Genomic DNA, 25,380 nt, shown 5'->3' with positions numbered 1-25,380 from the left:
TTGGCCTGCATGGTTTCTGGTGGTAAATCTGCTATTATTTGAATTGCTTTTCCCCTAGAGGTAAGGTGTCATGTTTCTCTGGCTGGTTTCAAGTTTTCGTCTTTTTTTTCAGAAGTCTGATTATGATGTTTCTTGGCTTGGCTTTTTTGGGGATTACCCAGTTGAGAGTTTACTTTGAATCTGTAGGTTTGTGCCTGTCAAATTTGGGGAGTTTTCAGCAATTATTTTTTCTAGTACTTTTTTAGCCCTGACCTCTTTCTCCTATTCTTCCATAATTCTGATAACACAAATATTAGCTCCTTTCATGAGTCTACTTCCGTTGGCTGATGGAATTCCAGCATATAAAGCACATTGAGAGGGTGGAGGCATTCATTCTGTTATAAATTGAACCTAGAAACCTTAGAAGTGATGAGTTAGATAATAAATCTTAATGACAACAGGATGTGGTTAAGTATATAAAATATGTTGATAACTATGCATTTGCATAATCTTTGACTTTGTACAAGTTGAGAGACACCAGAACTGACACACAAGTAGGCGGGAGGCTAGTCAGCCTCCTGGAATGCAAAACTGAAACTGAATAGTAGATTTTAGAAGCCTAAATTCTACCTGCATTACACAGGAGTTTAATTGTTATAAAAGCTAACTGTTTATGATGGTCATTACAGTCCTTTAGTTGGCTTACTTGAAACAGGATCACTGCAAAGATTTCCCCATCTGTGCAAGAATTAGACAATGTGACAATTGTTAAACAGGAAATATTTATTAGATTCCTATTGTGTTGCATATTTTTACATTTTATTTAAAATATGTATTGCCAGGCGCGGTGGCTCACGCCTATAATCCGAGCACTTTGGGAGGCCGAGGCGGGTGGATCACAAGGTCAGGAGATCGAGACCATCCTGGCTAACATGGTGAAACCCCGTCTCTAACTAAAAATACAAAAAATTAGCTGGGCGTGGTGGTGGGCACCTGTAGTCCCAGCTGCTTGGGAGGCTGAGGCAGGAGAATGGCGTGAACCCGGGAGGCAGATCTGGCAGTGAGCCGAGATCACGCCACTGGACTCCATCCTGGGCGACAGAGCAAGACTCCGTTTCAAAAAAAAAAAAAAAAAAAGTATTAAAAACAAAATCATTTGTATACTTTTAAAGATTTAATTTTTATCTTATGTGACTTATAGCTCAATAAAACATTTTTTAAATATATACATAATTTATTTTTTTTCTTCTGTTTCATTTTTTATGGGAAATCCCTCCTTAAACTTAAGGAGAACATAAACCTAAATATAGATATCAAGGTATCTTTATTCATTTACTGCTGCTTACATTTTGGAAGTATGTTGATTCTGAGGAAAGAAATCAAGGTGGATCTATCACTAAGAAGTAAAATTGATCTGTAATATTTATGTCATGTCATGGTATTTGAAAATGTTATATTACTAAGAACTTCGATGGCAGTCATTTTTTTTTTCTTTTTCCTTTAAATAGTCATGTTGGAAGCCTCTGCAGAGAACATTTTACAGCAGGACTTTTGCCATGCTATCAAAGTGGGAGTGAAATATACCCAGCAAATAATTCAGGGCATTCAGCAGTTGGTAAAAGAAATTGGTGTTACCAAAAGGACGCCTCAGAAGTTATTTACCCCTTCGCCAGAGATTGTGAAACATACTCATAAGTAAGAACATCTATGCAAATGAAAATATGAAATTGTCATCAGATTTAATTTCTTCGTGGTAGAGAAACTTCCCATGGAAGCACTGCCCATCCATTACTTCGTAAATAGCCCTTTTCTGTTTTAAGAGTCAGTCTCATAAATATCTGTTTACTCCCTTAAAAAGGATAAGCCCACATCACACTTGTAAGGCGTAACTTTGAATCTCAAATGAAAGAGGGTGTTTATTGGTCAAGATTCAGGTAATCACCACATCTCTCCATGTCTGGGAAAAAGAAAATAAATAAGATACTTGAGTATCTAAGGAAGCTGTTGGAATTCTCAAAAAGAAATCAGATGTAATCACTGTTACATGCCCAGTGCTTAGAACGTTAGGCAGACACTCCGTAAATGTGAATGAGTCACTGGAAAATTATTTTATTTGAAAAAATTGAAAAGGTTAAAACTTTCCCTTAATGTCAGTTGCACAGCCATCAGTCAGAAATTAAATTAACTCTTCCTAGCAAAAGAGTTTCCTGTGATAATTGAGCCAAAATGGGTAGAATGAAGAAAGGAAGAGGTTAAAAAGAGTATGTGAAAGGTGAAATTAATTGAACAATTAAAAAAAAGAGAAGAGGATACCACATATAGTTTCCCCTAAGAGGGTGAGAGAAAGAAATTTGGGTTCTATGCCGTAAATAGTAAACAGATTAGCAATGATAAATAGCAATATAAATTTTTAATTCTTTCTGAAGTATTTTTAAAGTTTTAGCTGAGTATTAAATATTTCAGTTTTGTTTATAATAGAAACTGCCTCATGTTTCCAAATATTATTATGCTAACATTTATTTTGTGCTTAAATAGACTCGCTATGGAGAGACTCTATGCAGTTTTTACAGATTACGAACATGAAAAAGTAGGTATACCAGAGTTGTGTCTTCTATAATTGCGCTAGGAATACATTTTTGTCATAACTCATGTACTTTTATGAATGTTAGTCCTATTTTTATTAAAAATCTCTAAACAAAAAGCTAACAAAAGCCTAATTGTTTCTCCATTCTTTTGTTTTGTTTTGTTTTTGAGACAGAGTCTCTCTCTGTCTCCCAGGCTGGAGTGCAGTGGTGTGATCTCAGCTCACCGCAACTTTCGCCTTCCAGCAATTCTTCTGCCTCAGCCTCCCAAGTAGCCGGGATTGCAGGTGCACGCCACCACACCCAGCTATCTTCTGTATTTTTAGTAGAGACGAGGTTTCACCATGTTGGCCAGGCTGGTCTCGAACTCCTGGCCTCAAGTGATCTGCCCACTTTGGCCACCCAAAGTTCTTTTCTTTTTAGTGTAAGTTTTAGGGGAGTGCACAAATGTATTTGAATGAATTAACAGGTAATATTTGTCATAAATCAATAACCAATTCCAGTGTTTTAAAGAATATTACAGTTAGATAAATCTGAGTAATTCACAATGTGTTCATTGTATAATAATTAGAAAATAGAAATGTTAAATGTCATGTATATGTAATAACTGAACCTCAACTTTCTTTTAGGTTTCCAGAGATGAAGCTGTTAACAAAATAAGATTAGATACAGAGGAACAACTAAAAGGTAAATTTCATTTTATTTTATTTTGTTTTTTTGCTGAGGGCAGCTTTAATAAGGCGTGGCCTGACTCTTGCTTCTTGGGATTAAAGATCAAAGAGGAAAGGCATCACATCTATAGGAAAAGAAGAGTTCAAAGGACTTTGAACTTTACAGCTGCTGTTCCCTAGACCTGGAATGCTCTCTCATAGCAGGTGGTCTTCTTCTAACTCAAGGTTCAAATGCCACCTCTTCTCCAAAGCCTCCCCGAGCTGTTTCAGGGAAAGAGAAAGTCTCCTTTGCACAGAGTCGCTATTACTATGTATTTTTTAATTTTAAAAGTGTTGAAAGAAATAATAGACTTTTTTTAAAACTTTGGTTGAAGATCTCAAATAAATGTTACTCTCATTGCTTCGCAGCTTTATTTTCAGTAAACTTGCAATAATGATAGGTCACAGGGTTACTGCTAAATTAACTTCTATGAATGTGGCTAGCACTACATTTGATGCAGAGTAGGTACCTAGTAAATGTTGAATGTGAATGTTCCTGATCTTTTTTTCTGAATCAAATTCTTATCATACAAGAAATGTAACCTGGTATTTTGTCATTTGAAAACACAAATATATTCTTTAAAATTATTGAGTTCTTGATCTGTGAAATTGCAGTGTTAATAATACCTGGTTTATGGGGATTAAATGAGTGAATCATTTGTATCTGTGCCTGGCACACAGTAAGTGTTCAATAAATGTTAACTGATGCTATTCTTATTCTTAATACCTAGTGGAATCATAAGATACAGAACTTAGGTAATTTAGCTCTCCAGAAATTATTAAGCAAAGGATCTTACTGCATAATATAAACCTAACACAAATTGAATATAAATGAAGTATGACATAGTTTTTGATAATTTTTCTAATAGACAAATATACTTTCACATGAATATTTATTTTAAGATAAAAATCTGGCCAGGTGTGGTGGCTCATGCCTGTAATCCCAGCACTTTGGGAGGCCAAAGCAGGTGGATCACTTAAGGTCAGGAGTTCAAGACCAGCCTGGCCAATATGGTGAAACCACATCTCTACCAAAAATACAAAAATTAGGCAGGTGTGGTGGCAGGCGCCTGTAATCCCAGCTACTCGGGAGGCTGAGGCACGAGAATCGCTTGAACCTGTTAGGCAGAAGTTGTAGTGAGCTGAGATCGCCACTGCACTCCAGCCTGGGCAATAGAGCAAGACTCCATCTCAAAAAAAAAAATGCTGTTGGCATTGATATTAAGGCCATTAATTGTAATTGTCATTGAATAAGTTTAGTCCTTTCTCACTACATTTCATCCTAGTTGTTAAGAAAGAAATTTTATAGCAAATATTGTCTTATTTTAAAAGAAAAATGACTTTTTGTTTGTATTATACATAGTAGAATAGCTTCACGACCCTCTGGGTTGATAGGATATTTTAAATGTTTTGGTACTGATTGTTCTCCTTTCCAAGTATAACTCAATTAAAGCAGAAAAGATATTAAAGTCTAATATTAAAAATTATCTGAGGAAGATACGATATCTTTCTTTGATCACTTCTTATGTTTTGGTTACTTTGAAGTTATATTTAATAAACCATACACATGAGAGAACAGTACTTAAAACTTGGCATAAATTATTGATAGGGTAGAGTAGCTTAACATCTAAACCCTAAGCTAAAAATAAAATAAAATAAAACCATAAGCTTTTGAGGCTGACAGATCTGTATTCAGGTCACAGCTGTATCAGTTACTATCTGTGTGGTCTCAGACAGTTTACTCCACCTCTTTATTTTTTATTTATTTATTTATTTATTTTTAACTCACTGGTTATCTCTTACACAGCACTCCACCCCTTTAAGCTTCAGTTTTTTCTTCTGTAGAATGGGAATAATAAAATTTATTTCATAAATTATTATGAAAGTTAAAAGTATTAAAAAACCAATAATGTGCCTGGCTCATGAAAGCATTTGACAAATATTAGATAGAAAACAGTCTGTAGGGATTTATAATATATTTTTTAAATTGTTCCCCAATTTGCAGATTTAGATTAAAGGCAAAAGAGTGAGGGTGACTACTCTTAAAACTGTCAGTTAGGCCAGGTGTGGTGGCTCACGCCTGTAATCCCAGCACTTTGGGAGGCCAAGGTAGGCGGATCATCTGGGGTCAGGAGTTCGAGCACAGCCTGAAGGCCAGCCTGACCAACATGGAGAAACCCAGTCTCTACTAAAAATACAAAAATTAACTGGGTGTGTTGGCACATGCCTGTAATCCCAGCTACTAGGGAGGCTGAGGCAGAAGAATTGCTTGAACCCAGGAGGCGAAGGGTGTGGTGAGCTGAGATCATGCCATTGCACTTTAGCATGAGCAACAAGAGCGAAACTCCGTTTCAAAAAAAACAAAAAAAGACTGTCAGACCTTTCCATAAAGGTTGGCTGGATTCTTCTGGTAACATAATAGAGAAGGGAACTGATGGGCCGGGTGCAGTGGCTCACGCCTGTAATCCTAGCACTTTGGGAGGCCGAGGCAGGCAGATTGCCTGACTTCAGGAGTTACAAGAGCAGCCTGGGCAACATGGTAATACCCCGTCTCGGCCGGGCGCGGTGGCTCAAGCCTGTAATCCCAGCACTTTGGGAGGCCGAGACGGGCGGATCACGAGGTCAGGAGATCGAGACCATCCTGGCTAACACGGTGAAACCCCGTCTCTACTAAAATATACAAAAAATTAGCCGGGCGAGATGGCGGGCGCCTGTAGTCCCAGCTACTCGGGAGGCTGAGGCGAGAGAATGGCGTAAACCCGGGAGGCGGAGCTTGCAGTGAGCTGAGATCCGGCCACTGCACTCCAGCCTGGGCGACAGAGCGAGACTCCGTCTCAAAAAAAAAAAAAAAAAAAAAAAAAATACCCCGTCTCCACTAAAATACAAAAAATTAGCCGGATGTGGTGGTGCACGCCTGTAGTTCTAGCTACTCAGGAGGCTAAGGCAGGAGAATTGCTTGAACCCAGGAGACAGAGGTTGCAGTGAACCAAGATTGCGCCATTGCACTCCAACCTGGGTAACAGAGCGAGACTTTGTCTCCAAAAAAAAAAAAAGAAAGAAAATTAAATTCTCAATAACAACACCATTGTGGTACGTGGTACTTGATATGTCACAGTTGCTTGAGAACATTTATCTACTTTGTTTGCCTGAGGACTAAATGTTCAGAGTCATCTCCCTTGGTTGATTCCTGTAGTTAGTTGATTTTATGCTATGACCTTTAGAGAAATCCTATCTCCTAAAAAGTAAAAAACTTTGTCTTGGTTTGTCTTTTTTCTATAGAAAAATTTCCGGAAGCCGATCCATATGAAATAATAGAATCCTTCAATGTTGTTGCAAAGGAAGTTTTTAGAAGTATTATTTTGAATGAATACAAAAGGTAAACATACCCTTTTTTGTTGAAATTTAAGTATGCACTGTCTCTGCAAGTTGCCTTGAAAATAGAAACTTGATCAAAGAAAGTTTGTTTTTTTCAAGTGAACAGTAAAGAATTATAATATTTGCTATATAAATGGACACCTATTGAAGAAAGAAGATACATAGATATGTGACCATCTGTCTTGGGCCTTGTGTGTAAAGCAGTGCACTTCAGGATTCCCTGTAGAGCAATTTTTTTTTTTTGTTTTTTTGAGACAGAGTCTCGCTCTGTCGCCCAGGCTGAGTGCAGTGGCGCAATCTCGGCCCACTGCAAGCTCTGCCTCCCGGGTTCACGCCATTCTCCCCCCTCAGCCTCCCAAGTAGCTGGGACTACAGGTACCACCACCACGCCCAGCTACTTTTTTGTATTTTTAGTAGAGACGGGGTTTCACCATGTTAGCCAGGATGGTCTTGATCTCCTGACCTCGTGATCTGCCTGCCTTGGCCTCCCAAAGTGCTGGGTTTACAGGCATGAGCCACCGCACCTGGCCTACCTGTAGAGCTTTTTGACAGCACAGTAATATAGGTTCAACTTCAGACATTCTGATTCAGTGCTATTCAGGATAGTGCTCAAGTATCTATTATTTTTTAAAGTTCCACAGGGGATTATGATATGCAACTGAGACTGAGAACTTCCTGGCAGAAATAAACACGTGTGATTTATCTGATTTCCAGTATGACTTCATGTACTTATTTCCTGTATCACTATAGGTGTGATGGTCGGGATTTGACTTCACTTAGGAATATAAGTTGTGAGGTAGATACGTTTAAACCCCTTCATGGATCAGCATTATTTCAAAGAGGACAAACACAGGTAATTTATGTAAAAAGCTCTAATTATTTGCTGAATTAAGAATGTTTCATTAGATCTAATAGAAGTACATTAGTAGATGCTGTAGGTTTTGTCATGTGGTATATATTATTTATTTAAATTAATATCTGGCAGTTCTTGTTTGTTTGTTTAGTTTGAGACAGATTCTTGCTTTGTCACTCAGGCTCCAGTGCAGTGGCACAGTCATAGCTCATTGAAACCTCGAACTCCTGGACTCAGGTGATCCTCCCACCTCAGCTTCCCGAGTAGCTGGGACTACAGGCGTGTGGCACCATGCCTGGTTAATTAAAACTTATTTTTTTGTAGAGACAAGGTCTTACTCTGTTGCCCAAGCTGGTCTCAAACTCTTGGCCTCAAGCAATCCTCCTACCACAGCCTCCCAGTGTTCTGGGATTACAGGCATGAACCACTACGCTTGGCCTCTCGTGTGTTTTTTATGTAATCTTAACAGTTTATTTGAGGTATAATTGCTATTCAATGAACTATGTTGTTTAAAATGTGTGATTTGGCAACTTTTTGCATGTATACAACTGAGAAATCAGTTAAGATAATGAACGGGCCAGGCATGGTAGCTCATGCTTATAATTCCAGCACTTTGGGAGGCCCAGGAGGGAGGATTGCTTGAGGCCAGGAGTTCGAGGTTGCAATGAGCTGTGGTCGTGCCATTGCACTCCAGCCTGGACTACCGAGCAAGACCCTGTCTCTTAAAATATTTAAAAATGAAAAAGATAATGAGCATATCAGTTACCCCCAAGAGTTTCCTCATGCCTTTTTGTAATTCCTTCTTCCTGCCCCCCACCTCCTCAAGAGACTACTGATCTGCTTTTGTCACTATAAATTAGTTTGCATTTTCTAGAATTATCTGGTATTTCTGTTGTATCTTTCTTTTAACATTGGGTATACAAAATTGAGTAACTCAGACTCCAGTTTATGGCATATTGTCATTGTTGACCTATTCAAGGCCCACATTGTTTTCTCCATGTAGCCTGTACAGTTCTATTCTTTTTCTATTCTTTATTCTTTACATAGGCACCCACTCTTGTATTTAACAGGTAGCCTTCTGTTTCTCCTTCTGTTCGTTTATTAATATTTACCTACCTCTGTATTCATTGTTCTATGTACCATATTATGCTTTATACTTCTTTCCCACATTGTTTCTTTAATTCTATCAATCTGATAGGTACCAAGTAGTATCTTTTTGCTTTAATTTGTATTTTCCTGATTACTAGTGAGGCTGAGCATTATTTATATGACAGCCAGTCAACATGGTCACTGCACAAACCATGCCCTGGAGAACTGCACGCCTCCAGGGCACTATTTTCACATGAATATTGTCCCCTGGAGTTGTGCAGTGTGGTGACCCTGCTTCAGGTTTGCCCTTTTATGAATTTTCTGTCCATATCCTTTGGCCAGCTTTTCTTTTTTTAATATGGTTTACTGTATTTTACCTGCTATTTTGCAGTAATTTCTGAAGTGTTTTAAATATTAATTCTTTTTGGTAACAAACTTTATATATATATATGTCTCCTTTATTGATTGCCTTTTAACTTTGTCTGCGGTGGTCTACTATGTTTAGAGTAAATCTGAAATCTTTAGTTCTGATATAAATTCTTCTGTACCTTAAAGTCACAAAGTTACCGACTTTTTCTATTAGCTTTCTAGTTTTAGCTGTCAAATTTAGACCATTAGTCGATCTTTGAGTTTATTCCTACACGTTGTATAAAATGAAAACCTCCATAGTGAGCCAATTTTACATTATTTACTAATACTTTATTTTTGTCAATGACTTGAGATGTTACCTTATGATAGTCAGAGTTTATAAACACATTGTTGAGCTATATCTTTTTTCATTGTTTTTTTTTTTTTTTTTTTTGAGACGGAGTCTTGCTCTGCCGCCCAGGCTGGAGTACAGTGGCCGGATCTCAGCTCACTGCAAGCTCCGCCTCCTGGGTTCACGCCATTCTCCTGCCTCAGCCTCCTGAGTAGCTGGGACTATAGGCGCCCGCCACCGCGCCCGGCTAATTTTTTGTATTTTTTTAGTAGAGACGGGGTTTCACTGTGGTCTCGATCTCCTGACCTTGTGATCCGCCCGCCTCGGCCTCCCAAAGTGCTGGGATTACAGGCGTGAGCCACCGCGCCCGGCTTTTTTCATTGTTACGTGAATTTTCTGGGCCACTGTCAAACTATTTTAATTATTATGATTTAGGGATATATTTTAATATCTGAGAAGCAAGTCATCTTCCCTGTTTGTTTAATCCCCTCAAAATTATCTTAAACTTTAGGTACACTTGTTCCTTTGTTTGAATTTTAGTATTATATCAAGTTCTCAAAATATCCTTTTAGGATTTACAATTATAATTGCACTAAATCTTTATATTAATCTGAGAGAAGAATGATACTTTTACAATTTAAGTTAGAGTCTTTACAATGAATATAGTCTGTGTCACCTTTGATTCAGGTTTTGTTTTATGCTCTTTAGTCAAGTTTTTAAAATGCCTTTTTTTTTTTTTTTTTTTTTGAGACGGAGTCTTGCTCTTTCGCCCGGGCTGGAGTGCAGTGGCCGGATCTCAGCTCACTGCAAGCTCCGCCTCCCGGGTTTTACGCCATTCTCCTGCCTCAGCCTCCCGAGTAGCTGGGACTACAGGCGCCCGCCACCTCGCCCGGCTAGTTTTTTGTATTTTTAGTAGAGACGGGGTTTCACCGTGTTAGCCAGGATGGTCTCGATCTCCTGACCTCGTGGTCCGCCCGTCTCGGCCTCCCAAAGTGCTGGGATTACAGGCTTGAGCCACCGCGCCCGGCCTAAAATGCCTTTATTAAGATGTTCTGCATACTTTTGTTATCCATTGTGACAATCTCTGGCTTTGTAGCTGTAGTACTTAGTCCATTCATGTTAAATTTAAACACTGATGTGATTGAATTTACTGTCATTTTATTATTTTTCTTTTGCCCTTCCGTTTTTTGTTTCTCTATTTTTTACTTTCATTCAGGCTTTTTGAACGAATTAAATTTTTTTTAGAATTTTATTTTAATTTGCCTATTTATTTTTTAGCTGTACCTCTGAATTATTTTCCAGTGATTACTGTAGAAATTACAGCATACATCCATAACTTCTCACAGGTCTTTTTATTTATATATTTTAAAAAATTTTTGTAGAGACAAGGTTTTGCCATATTGCCCAGGCTAGTCTTGAATTCCTGGGCTCCAGCAGTCCAGTCCTCCTGCCTTGGCCTCCCAAGGTGCTGGTATTACAGGCGTGAGCCACCATGCCAGGCCCTCACAGTCTTTTTAGAATTAATTTTGTACCACTTAACATAAAATGAAGAAACTTTGAAACCATTTAGGTGCATTTCCCACCTCTTCTATCCTTTATATTGCAGTTGTCTTATGAGTTAAATCTGTATGTGTCATAAACCCCCACAAGGCGGTGTTACAACTTTCCTACAATCATGTCTTTTAAAGAAGTAATAAGAAAAAGACAGGCTTTTATATTGGCCCACATATTTACCATTTCTGGTGCTTTTTATTCCTTTCTGAAGATCCAAGTATGGATCCAGTATCATTTCCCTTCATTCTGACAAGACCTCCTTTAATATCATCCTGTGAGTTTTCTTTTTTTGAGATGGAGTCTCGCTCTGTTGCCCAGGCTGCAGTGCAGTGGGGCGATCTGTGGCGCGATCTCGGTTCACAGCAAGCTCTGCCTTCCGGATTCATGCCATTCTCCTGCCTCAGTCTCCCGAGTAGCTGGGACTACAGCTGGCCACCAACATGCCCGGCTAATTTTTTTGTATTTTTAGTAGAGACAGGGTTTCACCGTGTTAGCCAGGATGGTCTCAATCTCCTGACCTTGTGATCCGCCTGCCTCAGCCTCCCAAAGTGCTGGGGATTACAGGTGTGAGCCACCACGCCCAGCCCATTGTATGAGTTTTCTATTAACAAATTCTTATCTTTTGTTTTTCTGAAATGTCTTTATTTTGCCTCTGTGTACAAAGAATCTTTTTGCTGGGTATAGAATTCTGGGGTGAGCCTTTTTTTCTTTTAGCGCCTAAATATGTTTCAGTGGTTTTTGTTCTCCATGTTTTTCTGATGAAAAAGACACATTCAAATCATTATTCCTTATATATTATTATTGTTTTCATGTGGGTGCTTTCAAGATTTGCTCTTTATCTTTGGTTTTCAGCATTATGATTGAAAGATATGATTTCCTTTGCATTTATCCTGCTAAAAGTGTCCTGAGCCTAAATCTGTACATTCATGTCTTTCACCACACTTGAGAATTTTCATCGATTATTTCTTCGAAGATTTTTTCCTGTGTCATTTTCTCTCTTCTTGCCTTCTGGAATTGCAGCTGCACATATCCTTTTGATACGGTCCCACAGGTCACTGCAACTATATTCTCTTTCCTCTCTTCTGCAAATTGGACAATTTCTGTTCATTCATCTTCATGCTTACTGACTCTTGCCATCTCGTTTCCATTATGAGATATTAAAGTTTTCAATTGTAGAATTTCCACTTTTTTTTTTTTAATGTCCTTTGAGTATAGTTATAATAGCTGTTAAAAATCTTTTGTCGCCGGGCGCGGTGGCTCACACCTGTAATCCCAGCACTTTGGGAGGCCAAGGCAGGTGGATCACAAGGTCAGGAGATCGAGATCATCCTGGCTAACACAGTGAAACCCTGTCTCTACTAAAAATACAAAAAATTCACTGGGTGTGGTGGCACACGCCTGTAATCCCAGCTACTCAGGAGGCTGAGGTAGGAGAATCGTCTGAACCCGGGAGGTGGAGGTTGCAGTGAGCAAGATCATGCCCCTGTACTCCAGCCTGGGCAACAGAGCAAGACTGTATCTCAAAAAAAAAAAAAAAAAAAAGAAATCTTTTGTCTGCTAATCCACCATCTTAATCAACTCAGAATCAGCCTCCATTCCTGTTCTTATTTCTTGATAATGGGCCCTGTTTCCTGTTTCCTTGTAGGTTGTTTTCTGGATGTTGTGATTGATACATTGTAGAGTCTCCGGATTATGTTACGTCTCTACAAAGAAGACTGATTTTCTTAATTTTTTTTTTTTCTTTTTCTGACATGGAGACTTGCTCTGTTGCCCAGGGTGGAGTACAGTGGTGCGATCTCGGCTCACTGCAAGCTCCACCTCTCGGGTTCAAGCTATTCTTCTGCCTCAGCCTCCCAAGTAGCTAGGGCTACAGGCACACGCCACCATGCGCAGCTAATTTTTGTATTTTTAGTAGAGACAGGGTTTCACCATATTGGCCAGGCTGATCTCAAACTCCTGACCTCGTGATCCACCTGCAGGGTTTCACCATATTGGCCAGGCTGATCTCGAACTCCTGACCTCGTGATCCGCCCACCTCAGCCTCCCAAAGTGCTGGGGTTACAGGTGTGGGCCACCACGCCTGGCCTGATTTTTTTTTTAATTTTAAGCAGACAATTGTATTGGCTGAACCTGTATTGAGGCTTCCTTAGCGTACTCTCATACATCGTTCTTAAAAATATTACTTTCTTTTTCTGCCTTCTTTCCCCAGCACTCCTACTGCAGTGCTTTACATATGTAGTCTGTGCGATGTTACAACTTTGGATTATTGAGGTTTACACATAGTATGAATATTTATAGAACAAATAAGTGTATACTGCACTTAGTAGCATGGCAAGCTTTGTGTAGGATGTACTTATCCCATTTTTTTAAGAGTGAGTTGGATTCTTCAAGTATTTTTAGTTTTCATCTTTGTGGTTAGTATATTAAAGCCTGAGGAATTCTTTTTCTTTTTTAGGTGCTTTGTACCGTTACGTTTGATTCGTTAGAATCCAGTATTAAGTCAGATCAAGTTATAACAGCTATAAAGTAAGTTATGTTTTTATGATGTTTGTTATGTTTTATGATGTCCTAGTATATAATTAAAGCTTACGTGGTATAGTATTAATTATTGTTACTTTTTTAACCTGTGTTTTTGTACTTCATTTTTCTGTTTACATCATCATGATTTCAAAGGATTTTGTGTGTGTGCTAGATTGTCTTCTAAATTACTGATTTGGAACAAATGTTAGTAAAGCATTTAATTCTTTAATGTGAGTACATTTAGTTCGTTCTCTGTCTCTAGAATGATTTCTTAGGACAGACTTCCTTGGTAATCTTGAATGGATTGGTTTTTCTATTCGAAACAAGAGAGCAAATAAATACACAAAAGCCCCCGTTGCTGAAAATGATCTGGAGGCTGTTAATGAAAAACCTTGTTAATGAAAAGCCTTGTCGAATCCCGTTGTAATTTTGTGTTCAGAAATACTTGGCTGTCCTCCTCTACCCCTAAAAAGTCAGCAGTAAAATCATGCTGATAAATTTTGATGATAAGAATCTGTATTACAGGCTGGGCGCGGTGGCTCACGTCTGTAATCCCAGCACTTTGGGAGGCCGAGACGGGTGGATCACGAGGTCAGGAGATCGAGACCATCCTGGCTAACACGGTGAAACCCCATCTCTACTAAAAATGCAAAAATTAACCGGGCGTGATGGTGGGCACCTGTAGTCCCAGCTACTCAGGAGGCTGAGGCAGGAGAATGGCGTAAACCCGGGAAGCGGAGCTTGCAGTGAGCCGAGATCCCGCCACTGCACTCCAGCTTGGGCGACAGAGCAAGACTCTGTCTCAAAAAAAAAAAAAATCTGTATTGCAGTCCTCACCAGCATTATTGCATAGAGTCTTGACACTCATAGCCAGTTCTGTATTTTCCTCAGTGCGTAGTAGGGCTACTTCCTGTTCCTGGTTAAGGGTCTCAGAAGACCACAGGGCCTGGCCTCCCTTTGCCTGCTGCCCAACTGATGGGGATAATGCCCAGTATCTTCAGGATAGCCACTGTACTGGTTTTCCATGTATCTGATAGGATCGACAGTGCAGCTGTGTGTGTGAAGGTAGAATGCGGAACATTGGGCTTGGTCCTCCATCTATTCTGGTCTTAGGTCTATAATCTGTGTAAATAAAGGGGCACACGTCGTCACTCAGCCACACTGGCCTTTGGTTTCTATTTCTATTTCTTTTTTTTTTTTTTTTTTTTTTTTTTGAGACGGAGTGTCTCTCTGTCGCCCGGCCTGGAGTGCAGTGGCGGGATCTCAGCTCACTGCAAGCTCCGCCTCCCGGGTTCCCGCCATTCTCCTGCCTCAGCCTCCGGAGTAGCTGGGACTACAGGCGTCCGCCACCTCGCCCGGCTAGTTTTTTGTATTTTTTAGTAGAGACGGGGTTTCACCGTGTTAGCCAGGATGGTCTCGATCTCCTGACCTCGTGATCCGCCCGTCTCGGCCTCCCAAAGTGCTGGGATTACAGGCTTGAGCCACCGCGCCCGGCCGGTTTCTATTTCTTATAAAATGAACTGGGCCAGTGACCTGCTATAATCCTCTCTAGCTCCCAAAATCTGTGATTCCTTTAGTCCTCTGAAGGAGCTTGGTTTTTAGATTTCTTTCTCCAAAGCTACAGTTTATGGTCATGCAGATTCTGCCCCATCCCAGGACTTTTTCTTCATTTCACATATTGACTGGGAGAAGCATTGTAGCTCTGAGAATTAACTAAGGTGAGTATAGCACTTAGGATTCTCTCAGTAGTTATTAATGCTTAAAAATACATCTATTGTCTTGTCTTAGTATTCAAATCTGGATATTTAAGGACTTATATTTAAGGCAAAATTGGTTTCCTATATCTGTACAATTCATTCATAAGCCCCAGAAGAAAATATCATGTCACAATCATCCTTCTAATTAATTCTTTGGTTTTCAGTTTCAGTCTGATTTTTCATTAACACCTAGTTGTTTTGTAAAATCCCCTTAAATCTGTTTTAGTTGTGTTTTGAAATAAATATGTTTTTTCCCTATGATGTTTTTAATATTATGCCTTTTATTTGTAGTGGGATAAAAGATAAAAATTTCATGCTGCACTATGAGGTAAGGTGAATTTTTTTCCCCAAAATTTTATTTTATTAATTTTTATGAGACAAGGTCTCACTCTGTTGCCCAGGCTGGAGTGGAATGGTGCAGTCTCAGCTCACTGCAACCTCTCCCTCCCAGGCTCAAGACATCCTCCCGCCTCATCATCCCAAGTAGCTGGGATTACAGGCTTGTGCAACCACAATTGGCTAATTTTTCTATTTTTTTCTAGAAATGGGGTTTTGCCATGTTACTCAGGCTGAAACATTTTATTTTTAAAAACTTCCAGGATAAAGTAAAGTTGAAAGAACTTTACAGTGACTATCCATATATCCACTCTCTGGGTTTTACCAATAATATTTTACTTTTCTAGTTTTATCATATATCTATTAAGGTCAGTTTGGGGCTACTATTTTATTGCTTATAGAAGGCATGGCAAGCTTTGTGTAGAATGATAAATAGAGATGTAGTATTTTTAGAGAGTACTTTAGCACTCTCTAAAGTACTACTTTAGAGAGATAAGACATAAGTACTTTAGAGAGATAAATAGTACTTTTCTAATCAACAACTTCCTGTTTTAAGTCATTAAGTCATGCATAAAATTTAAAGAAAGTATAGCAGACAATATCGTTTTAGGTAAAAAAAAAAAAAAGTCATGCCTGTATACATGTGTGTCAAACAAAAGTAGAGTTTTTTAAATACCTCAACTGACAAATCACCTTATTCGCTCATTGAAATGTTCATATTTATACTCAGTTGATTGGTAGTAAAAGATGAGACATTTAATATTAAGTTACTTTATATGAGATGATTCTAGATAATTGAGTTTGTGATTGACTTTATTCACAACAATCCTAAGGGACTAGACCTAATATAAAGTACTTTTAATTATATTATTTGAAGAATATACATGGAGAGCAGGGTATGGTAGCTCATATCTGTAATCTCAGCACTTTGGGAGGCTGAGGAGGGAGGATTGCTGAGCCCAGAAATTCAAGACCAGCTTGGGCAACATAGTGAAATCCTGTCTCTACAAAAAAATCTAAAAATTAGCCAAGCATGGTGGCATCTGCCTATAGTCCCAGCTACTCGGGAGGCTGAGATGGGAGGATTGCTTGAGCCAAAGAGGTTGAGAATGCAGCGAGCCATTATCACCCCACTGCACTTCAGCCTGGGCAACAGAGTGAGACCCTGTCTCAAAAAATAAAAATAAAAAGAATACAACATGAGAGACTATGTAAGTGGCAAGTCATTTCGCTTTTGTGTAACCCTTGTTGGCTGCCCGGACTCCCAGCATTTCACTTTTGCTGATTCTGCTGTAATCAATAGAGAACATTTTCGTAGAAAGTATATGCTACAGAATATCCATAAACATCGAGATATATACAGGTTTTGAATCCCTTATAAATATCCTGTTCTAGATATACCCTGGTGCTACAGAAGCCAGAGAGGAATTGTAATTGAGTAAAGCAGGTTCTTTGTCATGAGCTGGAGAGCATGTGGCAGTCTTAAAAGGGCAGCTGTGCAAAGTGGAGGTCTAGCTGATTATTAGGTAAGGGGGTTGGGGAGGGAGCTGGAGAAGGATATGGGCCATTATTGCCATGTGTTTTTTTTTTAAATCTCTTTATTATAAAATAAAGCATAGGTGCTGAAAACTATATAAAACAAAGGATGGCTTAATAAGTTTTTATAAGGCAAATACCCTTGTAACCACCATCCAAGTCAGGAAATTTAACATTGCCAGCCACCTCAAAAGCCCCTCCATGTTTTTCATCCCAATCTCAATACCCTTCGTCCCCTAAAAGTAGGTAACTACTCAAGTTTTACAGTAATCATCTTGGATTTCCTGGCTCCATTTCTAGATACTATAATTTAGTCTTGTTTTTTTTTCTTTAAAACGTTTGGTATTTCCTTTTCTGTTTTAGTTTGTTTGAGACAGTCTCACTCTGTCACCCAGGCTGGAGTACAGTGGCACCATCTTGGCTCACTGCAACTTCCATCTCCCGGCCTTAAGTGATCCTCTTGCCTCAGCCCCCCAAGTAGCTGGGACTATAGGCACCACCACAACCCGCTAATTTTTAGATTTTTTACAAAATGGGGTTTTGCCATGTTGCCCAGGCTGGTCTCAAACTCCTGGGCTCAAGCAGTCTGCCTACCTCAGCCTCCCAAAGTGCTGGGATTACAGACGTAAGCCACCATGCCTGGCCTGATATTTCTTTAAGTCTTTTTAAATCTATACATTTCTCTTCCATTACATTCTTTTTTTACAGTCTATCTGTTGAAGCCCCATAACCGTTTGACTTATAGTCTCCCAGATTGGGGGTTGCTGATTGCTCACTCGTGGTGCAATTCAACATGTTCCTCTGCCCTCTCTATTTCCTGCAAATTGACTGCTAGATCCAGAGGTTAATCAGATTCCTGCTCCATCCACTGCTTTTAAGAGCAGTGGCTCACGCCTATAATCCCAGCACTTTGGGAGGCCGAGGCGGGCAGATCACCTGAGGTCAGGAGTTCAAAACCAGCCTGACCAACATGGTGAAACCCTGTCTATACTAGAAATACAAAACTAGCCGGGCATGGTGGTGCATGCCTATAATCCCAGCTACTTGGGAGACTGAGGCAGGAGAAGCGCTTGAACCTGGAAGCAGAGGTTGCAGTGAGCTGAGATCGCACCGTTGCACACCAGCCTAGGCAACAAGAGCAGACCTCTGTCTCTATATATATAGTTAGACTGGAATTACAGATATTTGGCGAAAATTTTTTTTTTTTAAATTTAAACGGAGTCTCTGGTGCACAGGCTGGAGTGCAGTGGCGCAGTCTCGGCTCCCTGCAACCTCCACTTCCTGGGTTCAAGCAATTCTTTTTTTTTTTTTTTTTGAGACGGAGTCTTGCCCTGTCGCCCAGGCTGGAGTGCAGTGGCTGGATCTCAGCTCACTGCAAGCTCCGCCTCCCGGGTTTAGGCCATTCTCCTGCCTCAGCCTCCCGAGTAGCTGGGACTACAGGCGCCCGCCACCTCGTCCGGCTAGTTTTTTGTATTTTTTTAGTAGAGACGGGGTTTCACCGGGTTAGCCAGGATGGTCTCGATCTCCTGACCTCGTGATCCACCCGTCTCGGCCTCCCAAAGTGCTGGGATTACAGGCTTGAGCCAGTGCGCCTGGCCTCAAGCAATTCTTGTGCCTCAGCCTCATGAGTAGCTGGGATTACAGGCATGCACCACGCCTGGATAATATTTGCATTTTTAGTAGATAGAGGATCTCACCATGTTGGCCAGGCTAGTCCCAAACTCCTGAGCTCAAGTGAGCTGCCTGCCTTGGCCTCCCAAAGTGCTGGAATTACAGGCATGAGCCATTGCACCCAGCCTGAAACTACAGATTTTTATCGGAAGTCTTCCTATTGTCAAATGATCACAACTAATTCATATTTCTTCAAGATAACATATACATCAAATAAAACAGTTTGCAACCACTGTCTAAAATAAAACCCTTACGAAAAAGAGCTGTTTCCTCCATACATTTTTGTCATTATGTTTTGCCTGAGACATACTTCAAAATATGCAACTTTCTCATTCATGTATTTTGTTTCATATCTGAAAAAGGTAGTAGAGAGAGATGACTCTAAAAAGTATCAGTGTAAATTAAATTTCAATTTAGTGAAATAAATGTGGGCTTTGCTATGGAAAAAAAAATCTGTGATTCTTCAATGTGTACTTTTTAAATATGTACATATTTTTTCTTACTACAAAAATAAAACATTTTCTTATTGTTACTAATTTAAATGTAATGGAAGTTTATGGTGTAAATCTCCATACCCCTCCAGTTGCCACATCCTAATCCATTTACATACTTATAATAGCTACTTTTAGCAATTTGGTATGTATGTTAAATTTATATCATACATTTTCTGTATATTTATGAATGTACTTTTTTAAAAAACAAAAATGAGATTCTACTGTTCTGTAAGTTCTATTATTTTGGTAATATAACTTGGACATCTTTCTATGTCAATTGTATATGTGTGTGTTTTTTTTAAGTTTCCTCCTTATGCAACTAATGAAATTGGCAAAGTCACTGGTTTAAATAGAAGAGAACTTGGGCATGGTAAGTACAGATCTGTAAACTTATACAGTATTCTTACAGAGACTTAATACACTTTTTTACTTACTGTCTTCTATTCTAATTTAGGTGCTCTTGCTGAGAAAGCTTTGTATCCTGTTATTCCCAAAGATTTTCCTTTCACCATAAGAGTTACATCTGAAGTCCTAGAGTCAAATGGTATGGTATTTAAATACTTCTTTCACAGTAGAAAAGACCATATTCCCTATTCTATTATTAAGTTTTAAAATATAGTGTTACATTTTGTTTATTACTACAGAACCCAAGTTTATTGCAAGAGAAAAATGTATTGAGTTAATCGTATACTTGTCTTAATCTCTGTTCTTAGCTAATGAGTTGTTTTGAAAGCAATATAAAACAAATGTTTTTCTTTATCTGTTATAGTAGATCCAGTTTGGCTTGTTTCTTTATTTGTACAAACAAACCACAGAACAAGGTTATCAGAGAGGGGAAGGGCCAAAATAGAGTGATCATTAGGCAGGGGATACCTGTCACATATCCACATGAATAATAAGTGGACATCACAGAGGGAGTCTAGGCAAGAGGTCACATTTAAATAAAAAATTCGTCCATAGGTCAAAGTACGGTGCAGTCATTAAAGGCAGAAAGGTCATGGAGTTCTTAAATGTGTAATAGACATAAATCAGATAGTCACAGATTTTGAGAGAAAAATACCAAAGTAAACTCAGAATTTAAACTAAAGACTTTGTGATTCTCTACTGGGTGTGACTAAACTAATGGGCTTATGCTAGTGAGAGAGCCAAAGCCCTATATCTTTAACTACTTCTGATAAGCAAGAAAAAAGATATGCCCTAGGAAGTCTATTAGAATATCTGTAGCAATACTGTGCAATAGAACTTTTTGTGATGAACTGGGTGTGGTGGCTCACACCTGTAATCCCAGCACTGTGGGAGGCCGAGGCGGGCAGATCACAAGGTTCCGAGGGTCTAACATGGTGAAACCCTGTCTCTACTAAAAATACAAAAAATTAGCTGGGTGTGGTGACAGGCTGAGACTCCGTCTCAAAAAATAATAATAAAATAAAACTTTTTGTGACGATAGAAATCCTCTTTCTCTGTGCTATCTAGTTGAAGAACTAAATTTATTTTAATTGATTAACCTTTAAGTCACCACTTATGGTTAATGGCTACCATATTGGACCATGCAGCCCCATAGTTTATAGCTTAAAAGAACTTGCCTTAGGTGCTTTTAAAAAGAAGAGACTATTGAATATTTGTATTGTAATTGAATATTTATAAGGAAATAACCACTAGTAATACTTTTCTACATTTAAAAAAATCAGTATAATATAAAGCAGGTATTTTTTTTTCTATAGGGTCATCTTCTATGGCATCTGCATGTGGCGGAAGTTTAGCATTAATGGATTCAGGTAAAAGAATTATGTCTCAAAACTGCTGATATTGCTCATGCCTGTAACCCCAGCACTTTGGGAGGCCAAGGCAGGAGGCTCACTTGAGGCCAGTAGTTGAAGACCAGCCTGGGCAACATAGCAAGACCCCATCTCTACAAAAAAGATTTAAAAAAAAAACATGCTAACCTTTTATACACACCTGTTAGTATAAAATATTAGATTTCTTTAAATTTGAGTTTTAGTAAAACTCAAAGTCAGATTACAGATGACCAAATCAAGCCAGAGGCAAGATGTTTGAAAAGTAGAGCTTCAGATACCCAGATATCTGCTGGAATTCTTATTTTTAGCTAAAAGCAGTACACTGAAAAATTTTTATTTGCATTGGTGACCTAGTAAACTTTATTTCATTCCAAAAGGTAGAGAGCTCCAGAATTGATTCCAATCACCAAGGAAGTTTTGCTTAGTAAGTACTATTAGGACTCATAAGAGAAAGCAACTGTATTCTTTCAGTTGATTTATACAAGCCAAGAGAACAATGCCACTCAGGCATGTACACACAATTTTAGGAAGGCGGACTACAAATGGTTCATTTTAATCCCCGGGTCTGAAACACCAAAAAGGAACACATTATGCTTGGAGATTTTTTTTTTTTTTTTTTTCCTGAGACAGAGTCTCACTCTGTTGCCCAGGCTGGAATGCAGTGGTGCAATCTTGGCTCACTGCAACCTCCGCCTCCTGGGTTCAAGCAATTCTTCTGCCTCAGCCTCCTGAGTAGCTGGGATTACAGGCACGTGCTACCACGCCTGGCTAATTTTTGTATTTTTAGTAGAGATGGGGTTTCACCATATTGGCCAGGCTGGTCTCGAACTCCTGACCTCGTGATCCACCCACCTTGCCCTCCCAAAGTGCTGGGATTACAAGCGTGAGCCACCGCGCCTGGCTGCTAGGAGATTCTTAAAACCAATTCGTGCCAAACTGCCATCAATGCTGCTATTTGAGAAGAAAGAGAGAAGGAACCTAAAGACACTAAAGAGGCCACAGAAGGAGTTCTCTGATAAGTTCACACATTTACAGTACTGGCATGAAAGATAGAAAGGAGGGGTCGTAACAAAAGATAAAATGAAAACGTGGTGTGACTATGTAGTAATATTATCTAGAAAAATTAAAAACAGGCCAAAGCAAAAAATGCTAAAGGCACTTTATTAAATAAAGGAAAACATAATCTGATATTTAAGGTAGCTGGTAAAATACTGCTGCTACTATTTTCATCTTCTTTCACTCTACAGATCTTTACTTTGTGGCACCTATGTGCCAAGCACTGATCTAAGGTCTTAGGACGTGGTGATGAACAAAACAGTCTTAGTGTTCATGGCACTTGTGTTTCTCATTCCAAATCTCATATTGGAAAACACTGAACAAATCTTGAAAAGAGGTAAACTGAAAAATAAAAGATGACATCATAGGAGAGTCTTTACCTGCCATTTTTATATGAATTCAGATCTTTTGGTCTACACAAAAATTCATCCTCGATTATAATGAGAACTTCAGGATTAGATTACTGAAGTATGATGGCAGGCATTGAGAAATCATGGAGACTGGTATCCCAAGGACAGAAAACGTTATTATTGGAAGAGAAAAAAAGTATTTTCTATAAAGTATAACACAATGAACTTGACTGTGACCCTCAACAAGACTCTTAAAGACTTATAAAAAGAATGGTTTGTAAGTAGTTTAGAAAGGAAAGGGGCCAGGCACGGTGGCTTATGCCTGTAATCCCAGCACTTTGGGAGCCTGAGGCGGGTGGATCACTTGAGGTCAGGAGTTTGAGGTCCACCTGGCCAACATAGTGAAACCCCGTCTCTACTAAAAATACAACAATTAGCTGGGTGTGGTGGCCCACGCCTATAATCCCAGCTATTTGGGAGGCTGAGTCAAGAGAATCACTTGAACCCAGCAGGCAAGAGGCTGCAGTGAGTCGAGATCATGCCACTGCACTCCAGCCCGGGTGACAGAGTGACTCTGTCTCAAAAAAAAAAAAAAAAAAAGGAAGGAAACGGACTGCAGAAAGAAGCCAGAAGCGACTTCTCCAAAACAAGTCATGCCATAGTTATTTAATTCACTTTCTGTTTTGAAGAAATTACTAGATTTGCAGTAGAGGGTATTGCTGTTGGTGTGATGTATCTATAATTCAGCTTTATGGTTTATGATATCTTTATGATACCTTGTGTAAATGATGCAGAAATTTAGACTAGATAATAGGTGCACCATTCATACTGGCTAAGGGATGAGCAAAGGGACTGCTTAATGTGATCAGCAGGTCAGAGGAGGATCTCAGGTTGAAGACTTGAGGATGCTTATTTCAGCCCTGTCTCTTTCAATGTTAACTTGACTGAGAACACTGGCCTGCCAATAAAAAGGATACTGATTAAAAGGAATGAGTGACTGGTTTGTTAAATGACAAAATTGAGCAGGATAAAAAAAATATGGAGCTTAATAGTTTAAAAATTAAATTTGAAGCGATAAAGCCAAAAACCTCAAAAAAATTAAATTTGATAAGAATGAATGTCAAGTCCTGTGGGATGGGCCAATACAGGGTATACAGTTCAATTCAAATATGAATTTGAATTGCTTGAGAAGGGCTTGCCCTGCTCTAAGTCAGGCACTGTCCTATGCCCCATGCCCGGGGATACAAATTGTACCCAGGTTTTGAAAAGCTTAAAGGTTTGAAAACAAAAAGATACTAATAGATCGAAGAGGTAATAATGCAAATATGTGTAAGGCATACAGGGTGATTGATGAACTAGGCTGAGCATAATTGGCTTAGAGAGACTACTACATTTCATTTGATTTTAAAGGCTGAGTAGTTGTTGACTGGGTATATTAGGAGCAGGGCCTGTATTTCACATGAAGGGACCAGCATGTGCAAAGTTAAGAAGTTATGTAACAGTGTAGTGTGTTTCAGGAATGCACTTGAAAGAGGTGTTAAGGTAATAAAGTAGAATCATATGTTGAAGGTCATTGTTATGCTAAGGAGTTTGGACTTAAAGCCAGCATTTTTCCAATTCAGTATTCCATGGAATAGTGTTCCGCAGGACATTGATTATTGTATACCATGAAAAAGTTTATCCTGTTCTAAAGTAAGTTTCAGCAGGGTTAAGCAGGTTTATTTAATGTGGGTTAAATAGACTTTAATAAGCTAATTGGAATACTGACTCTCTAGGAATAGGACATGTAATATTTTTTGAAATTTACTTGACCACAGAATATGTACAAAAATTTCCTGAAAGCAGTCAATGAGGAACTTGAAGGATTTTATGGAAAACAGTGGCATGATTTGAATCTGCTTTTGTTTTTTCAAATAGTTTTTCCCAGCTTAAGTGATGAATAGCCCTGGGGAATGAGATGGCAGAGACTCAGAAGTAAAGAGAGAAACTAAAATCTGGGAAGCCAGACAGGGAGCTTGTTGCCAGGGCAAGAAATGATATGGACTCAGACTAAAAAGTAGCAATAGGTATTTTAATATTTAGGGTAAAGGACAGCTTTCTAAAAAATTAAACAGATCTTTGTGACTTGATGGGATATAGGAAATGAGGAAAGAAATGTTGATTCTGGCATGAGTGTCTTAGTTGCTTTAAACCAAAGATTGCAGGAGGTAAAGGATTTTTTGATAGTGATTCAATTTTGAACATATATGTATTTCTTTCATCATCATTATTATTATTTATAGAGATGAGGTCTCACTATGTTGCCCAGGCGGTTCTCAAATTCCTGAGTTCAAGTGATCCTCCCATCTTGGCCTACCAAAGCGTTCAGATTACAAGCGTGAGCCACTGGGCCTGGCTCAATTTTGAATATATATTTAAGGTGCTTTGGGTACATTTAGCTGAAGATGTCTGACAAGCAGTTTACTAATACAGGTCCAGGGTTTGGCACAGAGAGCTGGACAGAAGGGATAGATTTTTAAGTCATCAACATTATAGATGGTGGTTAAAACCATAAGTATAGATGAGGTTGCTTAGAGAAAATGAAATGAGATACACACTCCTTTACACCAAAGTAAATTCCAAGTGATCAAAACTTAAACATTTTTAAACAAATGAAAGTTGGTAGGTTTTATCAAAATCTTGGAGAAGAAAAGCTCTGCTAAGCAAAACCCAGGAACCATGATTACATAAGCTAAAACTTCTACACGGAAAACTAATGACCATAAGCAAAGTCAACGAACTAGGAAATAAAATATTTTATATTTATATGTTATTAAATGTAATATTTTATCTTTACATTTTAATAAAGATCTGTCCATACTGAAAGAAGATCAATAATAAAAAGACTGGCAAACAAGTAGAAAAATGTTGAAGGTCATGAACAGGGAGTTCTCAAAATAAGACATAAATAGGTTTATGAACATGAAATAGTTTTCAACCTCAGTCATAAAAAAACAAGTCAGATTTAAAATAACCATTTCTT

General features: G+C 38.8%; 1 protein-coding gene across 2 annotated transcripts in view; it reads left to right on the top strand.

Moving 5' to 3' along the window:
• The window catches only part of PNPT1 (polyribonucleotide nucleotidyltransferase 1), a 58,214-nt gene that overhangs the window by 19,678 nt on the left and 13,156 nt on the right, over positions 1–25,380 (top strand). For both annotated transcript variants that reach the window (XM_033239099.1, XM_033239100.1), the window contains exons 9-18: positions 1,488–1,674; positions 2,515–2,566; positions 3,191–3,248; positions 6,551–6,647; positions 7,397–7,499; positions 13,298–13,368; positions 15,411–15,447; positions 19,460–19,526; positions 19,611–19,700; positions 20,878–20,931. In XM_033239099.1, coding sequence (XP_033094990.1) covers positions 1,488–1,674; positions 2,515–2,566; positions 3,191–3,248; positions 6,551–6,647; positions 7,397–7,499; positions 13,298–13,368; positions 15,411–15,447; positions 19,460–19,526; positions 19,611–19,700; positions 20,878–20,931 — 816 coding nt within the window. The remainder of the gene's footprint in view (positions 1–1,487; positions 1,675–2,514; positions 2,567–3,190; positions 3,249–6,550; positions 6,648–7,396; positions 7,500–13,297; positions 13,369–15,410; positions 15,448–19,459; positions 19,527–19,610; positions 19,701–20,877; positions 20,932–25,380) is intronic.

The sequence above is a fragment of the Trachypithecus francoisi genome, unplaced genomic scaffold (genome assembly GCF_009764315.1).
Source record: "Trachypithecus francoisi isolate TF-2019V2 unplaced genomic scaffold, Tfra_2.0 Lachesis_group17, whole genome shotgun sequence".
Classification (NCBI taxonomy): Eukaryota; Metazoa; Chordata; class Mammalia; order Primates; family Cercopithecidae; genus Trachypithecus; species Trachypithecus francoisi.
Note: the sequence above shows the minus strand (reverse complement) of the source record. Positions and strands in the feature narration are given on the sequence as shown.